This window comes from Sciurus carolinensis, chromosome 17, assembly GCF_902686445.1.
Source record: "Sciurus carolinensis chromosome 17, mSciCar1.2, whole genome shotgun sequence".
NCBI classification, from domain to species: domain Eukaryota; kingdom Metazoa; phylum Chordata; class Mammalia; order Rodentia; family Sciuridae; genus Sciurus; species Sciurus carolinensis.
The window spans coordinates 8,705,085-8,721,859 of NC_062229.1; the positions used below are offsets into that span (position 1 = coordinate 8,705,085).

At 43.3% G+C, this 16,775-nt stretch overlaps 2 protein-coding genes across 2 annotated transcripts; both read left to right on the forward strand.

The window, feature by feature from the left end:
- The first annotated feature begins 8,755 nt into the window (after positions 1-8,755).
- Positions 8,756-9,691, forward strand: LOC124967956 (olfactory receptor 7G3-like). Its single transcript, XM_047530381.1, has one exon. The coding sequence runs from the start codon at positions 8,756-8,758 to the stop codon at positions 9,689-9,691; it is 936 nt and encodes a 311-aa protein (XP_047386337.1).
- Positions 9,692-15,628: 5,937 nt separating this feature from the next.
- Positions 15,629-16,597, forward strand: LOC124967957 (olfactory receptor 7G3-like). Its single transcript, XM_047530382.1, has one exon. The coding sequence runs from the start codon at positions 15,629-15,631 to the stop codon at positions 16,595-16,597; it is 969 nt and encodes a 322-aa protein (XP_047386338.1).
- The last annotated feature ends 178 nt before the right edge of the window (positions 16,598-16,775 follow it).

A 16,775-nucleotide genomic window follows, 5' to 3' on the forward strand; every position in this document is an offset into this window, starting at 1 on the left:
GAAATAAAAGCAAGAATCAATAACTGGGATAGATTCAAACTAAAACACTTTTTCTCAGCAAAGGACACTATCAGCAATGTGAAGAGTGGGAGAAAATCTTTGCCACTCATACTTCAGATAAAGCACTAATTTCCCGAATATATAAAGAACTCAAAAAACTCTATACCAAGAATACAAGTAACCCAGTCAACAAATGGGCTAACGAAATGAACAGACACTTCACAGAAGAAGATCTACAAGCAATCAACAGATATATGAAAAAATGTTCAACATCTCTAGTAATAAGATGCAAATCAAAACTACCCTAAGATTTCATCTCACCCCAATTAGAATGGCGATTATCAAGAACACAAGCAACAATAGGTGTTGGCGAGGATGTGGGGAAAAAGGTACACTCATACATTGCTGGTGGGGTTGCAAATTAGTGCAGCCACTCTGAAAAGCAGTGTGGAGATTCCTTAGAAAACTTGGAATGGAACCACCTTTAGACCCAGCTATCCCACTCCTTGGCCTATACCCAAAGGACTTAAAATCAGCAGACTACAGAGATGCAGCCACATCAATGTTTATAGCTGCTGAATTCACAATAGCCAGATTGTAGAACCAACCTAGATGCCCTTCAATTGATGAATGGTTAAAGAAACTGTGGCATATATATATATACAATGGAATATTACCCAGCCATAAGGAATAATAAAATTATGGTATTTGCAGGCAAATGGATGAAACTGGAGAATATCATGCTAAGTGAGATAAGTCAATCTCAAAAATCTAAAGGATGAATGATCTCACTGATAAGCAGATGATGACACATAATGGGTTGGGAGGGGGGCAAGAATGGAGGAAGGAGGGACTGTAGAGAGGGAAAACGGGGGGACGAAAAAATAAAAGAATGAATCAAACACCATTACCCCATGTAAATGTATGATTACACAAATGGTATGCCTCTACTTCATGTACAAACAGAGAAACAAGATGTGTCCCATTTGTCTACCTACAATAAAAATAAATTAAAAAAAAAAGAAAGAAAAGTGCACCTCTGAAATGCTCTAAAAGCCAAGTGACATGTCCAAACCACAGCGCAACTTGCCAACAGCCCTTTCACATGAGTAAAACGAGCTTCTTTGTCAGGGAGCCAGCCTGACCCCTGTGTCTCCCTTCTCAAATAGAATCCCTCATAAAAACCCTGCCTGTATATCTTCTTGCCCTATTTTCTTGACTGATTTCTTTCCATTTATACCACCACAAAGTCAATGTTCCCTTTTCCAGAATCAAGTAGTAGAGACCACATCAGTCTAAGGAGCCTGAGAATGACCAGACCACCATGAACCACCCTGTCATCCCTAGACTGATGACCTCCTAGGGCCTCTCCCACATTCACCCCTCTGAGAAATGACGTGTGCTGGTTCATTTTCAAAATCCTGTGTTTACCTTTAACTGTAAAGTTCCTTGCATGTAAGAAAAACAACCTAAGGGGAAACTGAACAGAGTGGATACCAGCAGTTAACCCCTGAGTGTGGCAGATTCAGAGTCCACACAAACCTAAGGGGGAAAGGGACCGGCCTGACCAACGGAAATCAACTGCACAGATACCAAGGTGCACTCACCCCAAAAGGTCTTCCACTACAAGAGAACAAAGGAAAATGGGGACAAGAAAAGGTTCATTTCTTAAAATAGCCCAATAGGAGACAGCAAAACCTAGGCGATGTTCAGAAACATGGTGCACCCCAAAGCACGCAGCCAGTGAGGATCCGGATGAGGGACCTCACACTCCGGGGAATAAAATGCTGATTATACCTGCTCTGGGTGCATGCTCACCCAGACACCCATCCTGCAAGACCCTCATAAAAGCCTTGCTTCCCTGTGGCCTCCAGTCTTCGTTCCATTCTTTGTCTTTGGCAGGTGAGCATGTTTCCCGTGCTCCTCACCAAGTTTCCTTTCATAATACCTGGGACCCCTGCAGCCTGTCTCTCTCTTGGGAGAGCCCCCATTCTCCTTGCTGACAGGGGCCCCTTTCATGGATCAGGGCTTGACTCCAGGGTCTAATACAAACCTTGCTGCTCCACCAGGGGCAACTTAGGTTTTTAAAAGACATGTCTTTTTTCTTGTTTCCTCTTCTCCCTCTTCCCTTCACTAACTGTAAGAAAACAAGATTCACATTCTTCCTGTCCAAAAGCACAGTCATCTGTTGTTCCAACAAATATCCACTCCCACAAAGAAATCAGAGAACTGGAAATGGGAAGTGAGCTCCCCTCAGGTTAACATCGGACATAATTACATCCACTGGCAATATCTGGAAGGAGCCTGCCTCCCCTTCTCAAGCCCGCCCTCCCCTCAGGTGCAATGGCTGCCTCTGTGGTGTGGGGCTCTTGCTGTTCTCCTTTGCTAGTAAAGCTGTCAAATTTCTTTTTTCTCTAAACTTTGTCCTTACTATGGAATCAGCATCAGGGACAACATCTGTTACTGTTGGGAATTGCAGTTGAAGAAACTTGGTGTCACCAACAAAAAATTGAGCAAGTTACCCAGAAGTAAGAGTTCACATTTATTGAGGATGAAGACAGCACTCTGGGCCAGAGGGAGAGGCGCAGGCCCCAGTGTCTGGAAATTAGGGTCACATAACCTGAACTGTGGGGTGTTCTTCTGGCTATACAGACCTGATTAAAGCCCTTACCCCATTTTCTCCCTTTGGTTATCTCATTATACCTGATTTGGACATTTTCCATTTTCCCTCTATGGGTTACTTTAGAAAACCTAATCAGAACACTGTCTCCTTTATTTCCATGGGTCATGTTAAAGTTTGAACCTGTGGCAAGAGTTGTCACGGTGATGTTATCAGTGACTAGTCTTGTCATGGTGATGTCCTCAGGGAAAGGAGTTGTCATGATGATACACTCAGGAGCTGGAGTTGTCATGGTGAGGTCCTCAGTGGATGGAGTTGTCATGGTGATAAGTCCTCAGTGGTTAGAGTTGTCATGGTAGTGGGATTTATTGTAAACAGGGACAGGTCTTGTCTCTTTGTCTTGTTCTCTAGCAGTCCCTTGTTAATACCCAATCTCTGCCATCTTAGTGTCCCTGAACTCCTCTCTAACGGGGTCAAGCTTTCCGAGTTACCTGGCATGTGCCAGTTTGGAGACCACAGTGGTATAATTATCTTCTTCTCTCTGGAGAATGCTTGCCTCATCATTCTTGGTCCTAAATGAATCTCTGTCTCTGACTGACATGGGCTAATATTCATTTCATCATGTATGTCAAGGACCCCATTCATCCTGACTCCCATTCTCCTCTCAAGGAACTCTTCAGTCCTCTTCCAGTGACAGACTCTAGGTCTTCAGTTATTGCAATTCCTTAAAAGAAATAGAATTAATTCCTTTTATTTAAAACAGATTATGATTTGTTTTAGGCTGGCAGACACCAAAAACATGTTAGTAGCAATTTTATGTTCATTGCCATGTGGGAAGTACATGTAAATATCCATGTTCTCCACCACTGACTCTCAAAGTGCACTTCCTGGACCAATAGAATCAGCATCACCTGGAAACTTGACAGAAGGAAAATTCTAGGATGCCTCTGAAGATCTAGTCACTGCCAAATTTTCCAATCATCCCTAAATATTTGTGTTTAACAAGCCCTTTTGGGATTAAGATGCACACCAATTTTGGTTTCACAGTGGTATAATAATTTATTCTTTCTGGAGAATACCAACCTGATCATTCTTGGTCTCATTTTGTCCCCTGTGTGTGCATCTGGGTGACTTGGTATTAAGGACTTTGTGATTCTCAGTGTGTGTATATGTGTGTGAGTGTGTGTGTGTGTTTAATCTCTGACCCTGGGGGACTCATTAACATGGTTCCTGTCCCTTTATTTTTGAAAACATTCGACACACGGATCAGCCAGTCCTTCTATGCTTCTGTGTAGCATCAAAGGTCAGACTTGCAGGTCCTGGAGTGGAGAGGGGACCAAGGAGGTGAGTGTCTGAGCCCTACCCTACCTGCACTCCCATTTGCCCCTCATTCTGAGCTGGACACAGAGGAGATTCTAACCAAGAACAGGCAGAGGAAAGGTCTGCATCTCCCTCAGTGGTGCAAATGATCCCTGATGGGCAGTTTCTTGGCTGAGGGGGAGAGAGGGCACAGGGGTGAGCGTGGGGCTGTTCCCTGAGAAGGGCCTCCAATGCATGCAGAGGGAGACATGAGGGGTGGGTGGTTTTTCAAAGCTCCGTCCAGGAGATGGGCATTGATGAAGCTAGTCTGAAAGTGTTCCTTCACTTTTATTAGGTGTGTTTCTTCAGTGCATTTTATTAATTTTTAAATTGTGGTAAAAATAGACATAACAAAGTTTATGATTTCAAACATTTCTAACTTTATACTTAGAAGGCCTGAACCATGTTCTTGATGTTTTTCAAACATCACCAACATCCATCCTCAGGACAGTTTTCATCCTGCAAAACTCGGAATCTGGACCCACCTGTGCTCACTCCTCATTCCCTGCTCCATCGCCATGACAGCCTCCAATCTCATCCCCTCTCTGCAAATGTCAATACCTGGTGCCCCATGGAAGTGCAGGACAGCCTTTGCCTTTCTGTGGATGCTTACTGCACTGAGCATGGCGTCCTCCAGAGTCATCCTGTGCAGCATATAGGAGATGTCCTTCTGGTGAGGACAGTGTGCTATCCCACTATGCACACATGCCACTCCTCTGTACCTGGACACTTGACTTCTCCCACTTGCTGGGCCTGTGAATAATGCTAGTGATACAGAGCACCTGGAAATTAAGGCCTCCACATTGCATTAGCTTCTGAACTTCTTCATGGTGAGATTGGAGGCTGAGCAGCTGGGGCTGGACCAGAGTCAGGAAACGCAGTCTGTGCTGGATTCTGATGAACACACTCTGCCTCAGTCTACACCTCTGCTGCCTTTTATCCCACTGTCAGCTCTGTCTTACAACAGCTTCCTGTGCCCCTGAGTCCTGAAGGATGGAGAGCTGAGACACAAAAGAGCTCGCCTCTGTCTTCCTCAAAGCTGCCAGTAAACCAAACCCGTTTTCCCTCCTCTGCCTCTCTCCCCAGTTCTAGTGCGCCCCTAAGGGTGAAGTCCTTCCTGCTTCAGTCCTTCACTCCTGTAAATGTTGGGGTACACACATCTCTCTACCACCCTGCCTCCAATTGATTGTGGATAAGCAGACCCAGAGGAGGAATTACAGGATTTGATGGCAACACTCTTTTAATCGTGATTTATTTTTTGACGGGGTATTGTTCTGGTGCCCAGCTGACCCTGAAATCCTCGACTCTAGAAATACTTCTGCCTTGGCTTTATGAGACACATGCCACTGAGCCCACATTTGTTAATTTTATTTTCAATTTTATGAGAAAACCTTTAACATGTTAACAGAAAATGTATGATGTCTTTCTCATTGAACTTTTTTAAAAATATAAATATATAAGCACCATTTGTTTCAAGAGCCCTTAATGAGTGTCAATGAAGCCCCTTATCAGTATATCAAGGGGAAAGGGAAGGTTCTGAATGTAGCTGACACTCTTCTCCTCTGTGTTGTACCAAGGCAACTGCTGTTATACCAAGACAACTTCTTCTTACAACAATTGTACCATTGCTAATAAGGTAACAGCAGCAACAGTTACTGCTAACATTTCCTGACTCCTCACATTGTCCCTAGCACTAGGGTTTTGCTGGATTAATATCTGCAATGCTGAGTTCCTCGAAGGACACAGCTGGATTTGGCTCGATTTCATTTCTGTCTTGTGCAGCCTAATGTCCTTCTTACCCTCACTTTGTAATGCATCCTATGGTCTCTGATCCTTTCAAGTGCCCTGAGTGTCACCAATGGCTACTCAGCTTTCCTCTTCCCCACACTGACCAGGGTACAGGCAGAGAGAAGAACATACTTGACAATCTCCTATCCTCTCAGGACTCCTGCCTGCCCCTCCACCACGTCCCTTGGGAACGCCCATCCCTCTCAAGGGCACATCCTCCAATAAATGCTTACGTCTTTAAATTAGTCTAAAAATCTACACAAGTGGTGCACATTCTTTATACAGAATGGTGGACTCATTGTGGTGTTTCATGCTTGCATAAAGACACTACTGGATCAATTTCAATCCCCTAGGCTATCCCCCACCTCCCCTTGGCCTCTCCCAAATCCTTCTTGTCTCCTTTCCTATTTCAGAAGTCCCTTTTGTTTTTCTCTTCTAGTTTCCTCAGAGGTGAGAATATATATAATAATTTGTTCTCTGAGTCTCACTGAGGTTGCACAATATCATGCTCTCCAATTCTATCATGTGTGACCACAACGTACCACCTTTTCTTTATCCCTGAACCTTTGGATGGACACCTAGGCCCATTCCCTGAAGAGGCTACTGTGAATTGTGCAACAATAGCCATGGGTACTCATGCATCTCTAAACTATGATGACTTTAGTCCTTTTGACCAAGGAGTGCTTCTTATAGCTGGATGGTATGGTAGATGCATTTTTAGCTTTGTTAGCAAATCCTTCCTGATTGTCATAGTGGCTGGATTAATTTACATTCCCAAAGCCAGCATATAGAAGTTCATTTTATGCCCCACCTCCTAGCCAGCAATTTTTGCTATTTTTATTCTTTGTGCTTGCACTTTGGGTGTTAAACCAGATATGCCGCAAGTATTAGGAAAGAAAATACGGGAAACACTTCCACATCTAGAAGTGTGCAAAGACTTCCTTAATAATCCCACGACTCAGGAAATAAGGAAGGCATGGATACAGAGGATGACACCAAGTCCAAAGGGTCTGTATAGCAAGGGAAAAAGCACAGTGAAGAGGCAGATGTCAGATTGGGAGAAATTCCTGGCCAGCTCCTACCCTGAAGGAGGGATGCAACCCAGTGTACCAAAAACACAAAACAAAGGCCACTCAAGTTTAACAATGAATATCCTGATCAATAAATGGTGAAAGGAACTGAACACATGCCTTTCAAAATCAGAAGTGCAAATGCCATCACTACAGGAAAAAATGTTCAGCATATTCAGCCACCAGGAAAATGCCACCCAAAACTACACTAAGATCAGAATGAGAAGCTACAAACTTTTGGTTGATGCATAATAATTACACATATTTATGAAAAACTGAAAATTCAGTTTATGTATCAATGTATAGTGACCAGATGAGGATAACCCGTATTTCCATCTGAACATCTATCATGGCTTAGGGTTGGGAACCTTTGCAGTATTTTTTTGGGGTTCTTTACAAAAGATTTTAACACATGGGTGTAAACCACAGCCATGTGACCGTGCTATAGCAAACTAGAACACATGCTTGCTCTTGACTGTAGGTTTGTACTTGCCCTCTACCCGTCCTCTGTCACCTTTCTTCCTTCCATCGCTTTACTCCAGTGGCCATTAATCTGCCATCTACTTCTGTGAAATCAAGATTGTTAGCTGTTACCAATGAAAGGGAACATGCAGTATGATCCCCTTCTTGCACCTGCCTCATTTCACTTTCTTTCATGTCCACCTATGTGGATGGAACCAGAACAGTTTCATTTGGACATGGTACACTTTATTCAGTCACATATTTGTCCACATATTTGTCCTGGCTTAACTAGGTAGGGAGTTTCAGCTTTACAAGGTGAGGATTGCTAAGAGGACATCACCAAACATGTGAATCTTAGAAGGTCAGGTACAGAGGGAACACAGGTGTCAGAGGACTTGAAGGCATGCTGGGTGGAATGCCATGGACATGTTACACAAGGCAGTGTTGGTCTTCACCTGCATCTTGGAGTTCTCTGCAAAGATCACAGGGGTGAGTCCCCTCTGGACCGCTGAGGGGGAGGGACGATTACAAAATCATTGCCAGAGGGGCCAGATGGGCTGCTAAGGACAAATCAGTGAAAATATACATATCTGAAATGATCTGTGTATTTCCAGACATGGTCCACTCATCAGACTCCAAGCTTCCCAGCAGGTAAAGCAATGAAAACCACTCCAGCTATGAATAAATGAGTTTTAAAAATGAATAAATGAACCAGCTTTTCAAAAAGAGCATCCTGTTTCCTTTGAAAGATCAGATAGGTATTTTTATTATGGCTGTGAGGTATGTAAAAAGGACCAATGTGGAGACTCGTTCAGTGACTTCAGAAATGTCCCTCACTCTAGAACCAAATCACAAATCATTACATACAAAAAATATCTATATGAACTTGAGAATTGTAGTGGTTAAAGGAATTCCTTGAAATTAAATAGGTCCCAATGGAGTGGTTTGAGAACACTGTACAATATACCTTTCAAGGAGTGGGTGGATGATGTCATTTCTCAGAAGGAGGCAGGAGAAGCCATGAGGTGCAATTTTCACCAGTACCCAAGATTGGCAATGATGGGCAGAGGCAGAGAGCATGCCATTAACAACAGATTTAAGATCCTTTAGGAAAGAAGTCATCAACCCAAGTTTGAAAGTTATTAATAATTGAAGACAATTTAATACCAGGTTAAGACCTCATTTAGACCTCAAAATTCCTAAGAATAAAATAGCATATATTTTCATTTTTATTTTTTAGCATTAAAAGAAGGCAGTCATTTAAATTTATGACCATAAAATATAAATTCACTCTGGAATGAAGGAGAGAAGAAAGAAAAGTGTCCAAGACTCTGAAGAGAAGAAATGTTTCAATATGCCTAGAATTTTAAGTTGTTAACAAGATTTCTTCCACCATCTGATAACTATGTTTCCCTTTGCTCCCAATGCCTCTATCTTCAGCAGAAATCTCAGACACATGGAGTCAGAAAACCAAACACATGTGGCAGAATTCCTCCTCCTGGGACTCTCAGAGGATCCAGACCTGCAGCCTGTCCTCTTTGGCCTGTTCCTGTCCATGTACCTGGTCACTGTTCTTGGGAACCTGCTCATCATCCTGGTCATCACCTCTGACCCCCACCTCCACACCCCCATGTACTTCTTCCTCTGCAACCTGTCCTTGACTGACATCTGCAGCACCTCCACTTTAGTCCCTAAGATGCTGCTGAACATCCAGACAGAAAGCAAAGCCATCAACTATGGAGGCTGCTTGACTCAGGTATACTTTTTTGTGGTTTTTATAGGTATGGACAATTTACTGCTGACGGTGATGGCCTATGATCGCTATGTGGCCATCTGCCACCCCCTGCATTACACGGTCATCATGAATCCCCGCCTCTGTGTCCTGCTGGTTCTGATCTGTCTGCTCATCAGCACTGTGGATGCCCTGCTGCACACTCTGATGTTGCTGCGTCTGTCTTTCTGCAAACACCTGGAGATCCCTCACTTCTTCTGTGACCTTACCGAGATCCTTAAGATGGCCTGTTCTGATACCTTCATCAATAATATCGTGGTTTATTTATCAACCATTCTGTTGGGTATTGGTCCTGTGTCTGGCATAATTTTCTCTTATACTCGAATTGTCTCCTCCATCCTGAGAATCCCATCAACTGGTGGAAAGTACAAAGCTTTTTCCACCTGTGGGTCTCACTTGTCAGTGGTTTCCTTGTTCTATGGGACAGCTATTGGGGTTTATCTTAGTTCTGCAGTTACTGATTCTCCAAGGAAGGCTATAGTGGCCTCAGTGATATATGCACTGGTCACCCCCATGCTGAACCCCTTCATCTACAGCCTGAGGAACAAGGACATGAAGGGGGCCCTGAGAAAACTCGCCTGGGGACGTGTTTTTTCATAAATATGTCAAGTGGCTTGCTGTGAGCTCCTAGACCAAATCAAAGTGAGTCAGTTCTCCCCCAAAAGTAGTACCTTTAACATTAGGAGAAAAAAAACTTGTTGGGAATGAGACCCTCAGGCCCTCTCCCCAACCACAGAGGGCAAATGTCCTCCATGCAGCACATGTTAGTTCTGTCTGGTGAGCTGTTCGGGGTTCATGGTGGGTGCCCTTTCCTGCCCTGTAAGTCCCTCACACTCAGTCCCACTCATCTCACATGCCAGGGCCATCAAAAGTCAGAACGACTTCCCTGGGACTCCACAAGGACAAACGACATGAGGGATGGACAGTGCAGGAGTCACTGAAGCAGCAAGCTCCAGGCCCCCTGGGTGGACAGGCCTAGTAGCTGCTCTCCTTCCCTCCATGCCTGGGGGTTCTCTTACAGTTGCTGCAGGTCATCATCACCCCAGGGAAAGGAGTTCCTGCAGGATGTGACAGGGGCATGGGGGAGCTGAACTTAGGGACCAGGATGGCAGACTCTGCCCTCCCTCTAGTGGAAGTGCTCTCTGAGGAGGACAGCCCTGCTGATAGGAAGCTGAGGCCACTACATTCCTAACTCCATCCCGACCAGCTACACTAGCTGTGAAGCCAGCGCCCTTGGTGTTGGGGGAGCTCCACACTCTTGTTGAGGACCGTTTCCTTCTGTTGCAGCAGGATGCTCCAATAAAGAGTCCATTTCCCACTGCAGTTGTGCCTCCTTCTGATTCTTCTGTTGGGCAGAGTAAGAAGCCACCCAGCTGCTAACAAGAGCAGTGAGAACCATATATGCCAGAAATCCTGACTCACTTGTGGTTCAATTCTCAGAGCAAGTATTTTAGGGTGGGATACTAATCCAAGTATTTTTGCACTGAACCCAACGTTCCTATATTTTACTCTGTCATTCACCAATGAACTCAACTCTAATTTCCATTTCCACACCTATAGAATTTTCAGAGTTACACCACACACTTAATGAGGATCTGGGGGAATACATCTCTCATACTAGAATGTCTGGGATAAATCAGCTGACTTTCTGCTTCCACCCATCCAACTTTGTAAAGAACAATTTCTGGGGTTGGGATTTTCACATTTTTAAACTCTGTCCTTCACCCCTTCTGCCACAACACAATACAGATGCTTGGCCCTTGGGGCTCATGATCTTACAATTCCTAAAGGTCCTAGAACAAATGTCCTTGTCTCTGACCTGTAACTTAATTTTTCTGCAAATTTGCTGACACAGGAACTTCTGGACAATGATATCATAACAACAGTTATGTTGGGTCTTTGACAATTTCAATGCACTGCACTGGGTTTTTTTTTAATTTATTTATTTTGATTCATTGTAAACCAATGGGGTAAAGCTTATTTCTCTGGTTGTACATGAAGTAGAGTCATACAATTTGTGTAATCATACCTGTACATAGGGTGATGTTTGTCTCAATATGCTATTTTTACCCTTCCCACACCCCTCCCAACCCTCACTCCTCTATTCAATCCATTCTTCCTCCATTCTTGCCTCCTTCCCACCCCCGATTATGTATGGTCATTCACTTATCAAAGAGATCATTCGACCTTTGGTTTTTTGGGATTGGCTTATCTCACGTAGCATGATATTCTCCAACTTCATCTGTGCCTGCAATGCCATAATTTTATATTTCTTTATGACTGAGTAACATTGGATTGTGTATGTATATCACAGTTTCTTTATCCATTCATCAATTGAAGGGCATCTAGGATGGTTCCACCATCTAGCTATTGTGGGGGTTCTTAAAGTGGAGTTCCTGGACCAGCAGCAGAGGCAGCGCCTGGAAACTTGGTGGAACAGAAACCCTAGGACCACACACCAAGACCAGTAACTCCGTAACACTAGGGAAGAACCAGAAGTGTGCATGCTATCAGGTCCTTTCAGTAAATGACATGTGCACTAAGTCTGAGGGCCACAGTGGAAGAGCAGTCATTGTCTTTCTGGAGAAGAGCCAACTCAGCGTCCTCCCTCTGTTTTGTTCCCTGGAGAGGACAGCTGCAGGCTGTGTTGAGAGCTCTGTGAGTCTCTCTTGAGTCTCTGACCCCTGAAGGATTGTTATGGATGGATCCTGTCCATTTACTTCTAAGAACCACTCAGAGAACCACCCAGTCCTCTCTGCCCTCTGTACCATGCAAGGTCAGCCTCTAAGGATGCTGAAGTAGAGGGACAGAGCTGGTGAGTCCTGAACCTTGGCCCTGACTAGGGGCTCAGCATTCCGCTAATGTTGCTGAGCTGGACTTGGAGATGATCCTATCAAGAAGAGGAGGAGGTGTCTGTGTCCTGCTGAAAGGTTGTAAGTATTTGCTGATCTGCAAAATTTCCTGGTTGAGGGAGACAGATGGCAGTGGGTGAGGGTAGGCTCTTCCCAAAGAAGGGCCTTGCTTTTCATGAAGAGAGAAGAGGGGTGGGTTGTCTGTCAAGGCTCCATCAAGGAGAGGAATATAAATGCAGGAAGTCAGAAAGAAAGCATTCCTTCAACATTTTAAATTTAAATTATGTTTTAAAGTGTGGTACCATGTGCATAGCCAACTTTGACATTCTGCCCATCTCTAAGTGCAGTTCAGGGGCATTGGCTGCATTCAGTTGTTCTACAGTCTTGACCAACATCTGTCCTCAGGACATTTTTCATCTTGCAAAACTAATCTCCATCCCCATTAATCACGAGCTCTGCACTTGCTGCTCCCCAGTCCCTGGCTCACAGGGTTCTCTTTCTGTCCTGATGAATTTCAGGATGCTGTGTTCCTGATAGAAGTAGAACCTATGGCCCTTCTGTGCCTGGCTGATTTCCCTGAGCACAACAACCTTGAGATTCACGCTGGAGCTCATGTGAGGGTTTCCTTCCTTTTAAAGACTGAGCATTAATTCACTGTCTGCATAGAGCCTTTCTGTGTACTCATGTCTCTGTGCATGGGCACTGGGGCTTCTCCCACCCTCTGGCTCTTGTGAGTAAAGGTGCTAGGAACCAGTGTGTACACACATACCTCGACACCCTGACTCTGATTATTTTAGGTGGATACCCTGACACAGAAGTAGAATTGCTGAATCCTTTGGGAATTCCTTTGCTGAATTTCTGAGGAAATTTTCAATATGTTAACATAGAAAGTGGTCAAGAATCCCTTACTGTACTTTTACATTTTCGAATGAGCAACTTCCTTTCATGTATCCAGAGAGCTCAGTGAACAATGAGGCAGCTCACAGCCTGTGGGTCAGGAAATGGAGGCCCAGGGACCCTCTCAACCTGGCTGCACATTTCCTCCCCCAGAGCTCCAGGACTCTCCCTGTGGTGCCCTGGCTTGTACTGCTGTGTCATCAACCTTACTGATCCTAAGAAAAATAACAGAAGCAGTAACTGTAGCTACTAAATCAAGAGTACTCTCACTTTGTTTCTGAACTTCTAAAATTATGTATTCATTTATGTATTTATTGCTTAGCACCCACAGAGCCTTAGTCATTGGAAACACACTGCAAACGTTGCTGAGATTCTTTTCTGTGCATTTTCATAGATTAATATCCTTCTTCCCTTGCTTACAAACATCACGGGGTCCAAGATTAAAAACCTGGCCTGAAAGTTAGCTTTGGCTGATCCAGCAATGCCCTGTCCCTCCCCAGCCGGTGCCAATGCAGAGGGGAAACTGCTTGCTCCTCTCCTTTGCTCTCTCCTGAGCCCATGCCTGCCTCCCTCCCTTCATTTCCGTTATGAGTATGTGTCCTTCCAAAGCTCACATTCTAGATGGATAATTTCAGTTGTATAGGTTTCAAAATTTTAAGTAACACATAAAAATTGGATATATGTTTCACAAACACTGTGATAGATCAATATGATAGATAAATAGGAACTCGTTTTGCATAATGCACAATAATCAGATCAAGGTTATTGGGGTTTCCATCTCCTTAAACATTCCTTATTTCCATGGTTATCAAATTTGAACTCACATCTTCCAGTTCTTTATGAAATATGTAATAATCTGGGTGCATTAACAAATGCCTGTGATCCCAACTTCTCACAAGGTGAAGAAGGAGGCTCCCAAGTTCAATGCCAGCCTTGGAAAATTAGCAAGTCTGTCTTTCAAAATAAAAATAAAAATGCCTGAGATTATACTCAATGGCTGAGTACTTCTAGGTTCAAACCCAGTGTCAGAATAATAAAAAAAATTTGTCACCAATTTTCAAGTCATATTCACTTGAGGGTGCTGTACAAAATCAAAACGGATTCATCCCATCTCCCTGTGTTATGGTGTGTTCTAACTGACCTCTTGCTTCTCCTGTCTCCCACCTTTTCTGATCTCCAGTGATCCCTTCTCTGCCAGTTTTCTAGTCTCCACATATGAGTGAGAACAAGCAGGATTCACTTTTCTCTCTGGCTTACTTCACTTTCTCTCATTTCGAGTAAATGCATAGAGCTAGTAGAGTTTCATTTTGCCATGGAACACCTGCTTCAGTAACATATTCACACACTGGCTCTGAGAATTTTTCCACCTTGCAGGTTTCCTGGCTGCTGTGATAAAGAGTGGATTTACAAGGTGAGGATGTCTAGGGGTACATCTCCACTCTTGAAAGTATTAGAAGGACCAGACACTGAGGCTCTGGGAAGGCACAGTGAGCACTTGAAGGTATAGCAAGTTATTCTTGCTTTAAAGATCAGATGGTAGCTTGGCCCAGTGGGACACAACTATCATTCCCTTGCAGGGGAGGATTAGGAAGGAGGATTTCAAACAGGAGGCCAGCCTGGGCTACTTAAGGACACCCTGTATTAAAATGCAAAACAGAAAGACAGGGAGGGAGGTGTAGGTCTGTGATGCAGCAACTCAGGGTCAGTCCCCAGCACCAGGAAAAGAAATGTGGGAAGGTGGGAATTTCCATTTGGGGTGTGATGTTTCTATAGCAGGCAAACTATAATCAACTTTAAAATAATGCCCTTCCTGTAGGGACATATGGAAATGAAGAATCACCATTCAAAAAGAAAACTAGCAATTCCAGGGGATAATTATTTGAAATCACATGTGTCCCAAAGGAGTTGGTGGTGTGGTTTTAAATATGTAATATTTTAATAGATGTATGAATAATGTCATTTTGTACAATAAGATACTAGATCCTGTGAAATTATAATTTTTAGCAACACCTGAAATTTAAAAAGATGGGCATATTCAGAGAAAACATGTAACAAAGACTCTTGAACTTCTATGGTAAAATGTTGTCATCTTAACAAGTTTGATGCTTTATTAAGGAACTACTCCAGTTTAAAACTGAATGTAAACATAGCATTCAAACATCATAGGTCCTCAAATATATTGCACATAAGTTTATTTTTGAATTTTTTTAACCCATTAAAGCTGTATAATTGAATGTTTTAGAATATTCATAAACATGTGCAGACTTCATGATGGTCAATTTTAGAACATTTTTACCACCTAATAAAGAAAGTCTGTCCCCTTTAGCTATCTACTTTTTAGTCCTTAAAAAAGATAAAAATGCATAAAACAAAATCAATACAATTGAAGAAATAATGAAGAAACATGGGAAAATGCAAAGTAAAATATTTAAATTATATTGATGGTGTATTTGTGTATAGTGTGCATACATAACACATTCCTATTTTTCTAAAGTGTTCCAAAAATTATTTTTGAATTTTGATAAAAGAAAAATGTACATATTTTATGTATAAGAATATAGAAATTCACTTAAGAATTAGTAGGTAGAAGAAGTTAGTAGGAAAAACAGAAAAGATTTCTAAAAATATTACTAGAATTTAAGCCCTGGACCAAAGTCCTCTATCTGACACTGATACATATTGTATCTGGTCCCTCTCTCACTCTCCATCCTGGCTGCCATTTCTCACTCTCCATCCTGGCTGTTCCCTTTTCACTATGTCCCTATTCTCCAGCAGAGTCTTAAACAACATGGAGCTAGAAAACCTAACCCAGGTAGCAGAATTCCTCCTCCTTGGACTCTCTGAGGATCCCCAGTTGCAGCCTGTACTCTTTGCCCTGTTGCTGGCCACGTACCTGGTAACAGTGCTTGGGAACCTACTCATCATTCTGGCTGTCAGCTCTGACTCCCACCTCCACACCATCATGTACTTCTTCCTCTCCATCCTGTCCTTGGCTGACATCTGCAGCACCTCCACTATAGTCCCTAAGATGCTGCTGAACATCCAGACTGAAAGCAAAACCATCACTTATGCAGGCTGCCTGGCTCAGGCATACTTTTTCATGGTTTTTCTATGTATGGATAATTTACTGCTGACCGTGATGGCCTATGATCGCTATGTGGCCATCTGCCACCCCCTGCATTACACAGTTATCATGAACCCCCGCCTCTGTGTCCTGCTGGTTCTGATCTGTCTGCTCATCAGCACTTTGGATGCCCTGCTGCACACTCTGATGTTGCTGCGTCTGTCTTTCTGCAAACACCTGGAGATCCCTCACTTCTTCTGTGACCTTGCTCAGATCCTCAAGATGGCCTGTTCTGATACCCTTGTCAATAACACTATTTTGCTTTTTGCAACCATTTTCTTGGGTTTTGGCCCCTTCTCTGGGATACTTTTCTCATATGCTCGTATTTTCTCCTCCATCCTGAGAATCCCATCAACTGGTGGAAAGTACAAAGCTTTTTCTACCTGTGGGACTCACCTGTGTGTAGTTTCCTTGTTCTATGGGGCTTCTATTTGGGTTTACCTGAATTCTGCTGTTACTGATTCTCCCAGAATGAGTGCTGTGGCATCAGTGATGTACACTGTGGTCACCCCCATGCTGAACCCCTTCATCTACAGTCTGAGGAACAAGGACATGAAGGGGGCCTTGAGAAAACACACCTTGGGAATATTTTCTATTTTGAGATGTTTCAAGAGTCCTGTTGTGTCCTTATAGATTGAGTCAAAGAGAGTTCAATATTGGACTTAGATTACTTTTTGAATATGAATTGTCCCTGTAAAATCTCATGTGGCAATGCTGGAATATCAGAGGTGATGTGATTGGGGCATGAGATGGTTGCCTTCTTGGTGGATTAATTCATTAGTAGTTTTAATGTATTACTGGGTAGTAATTG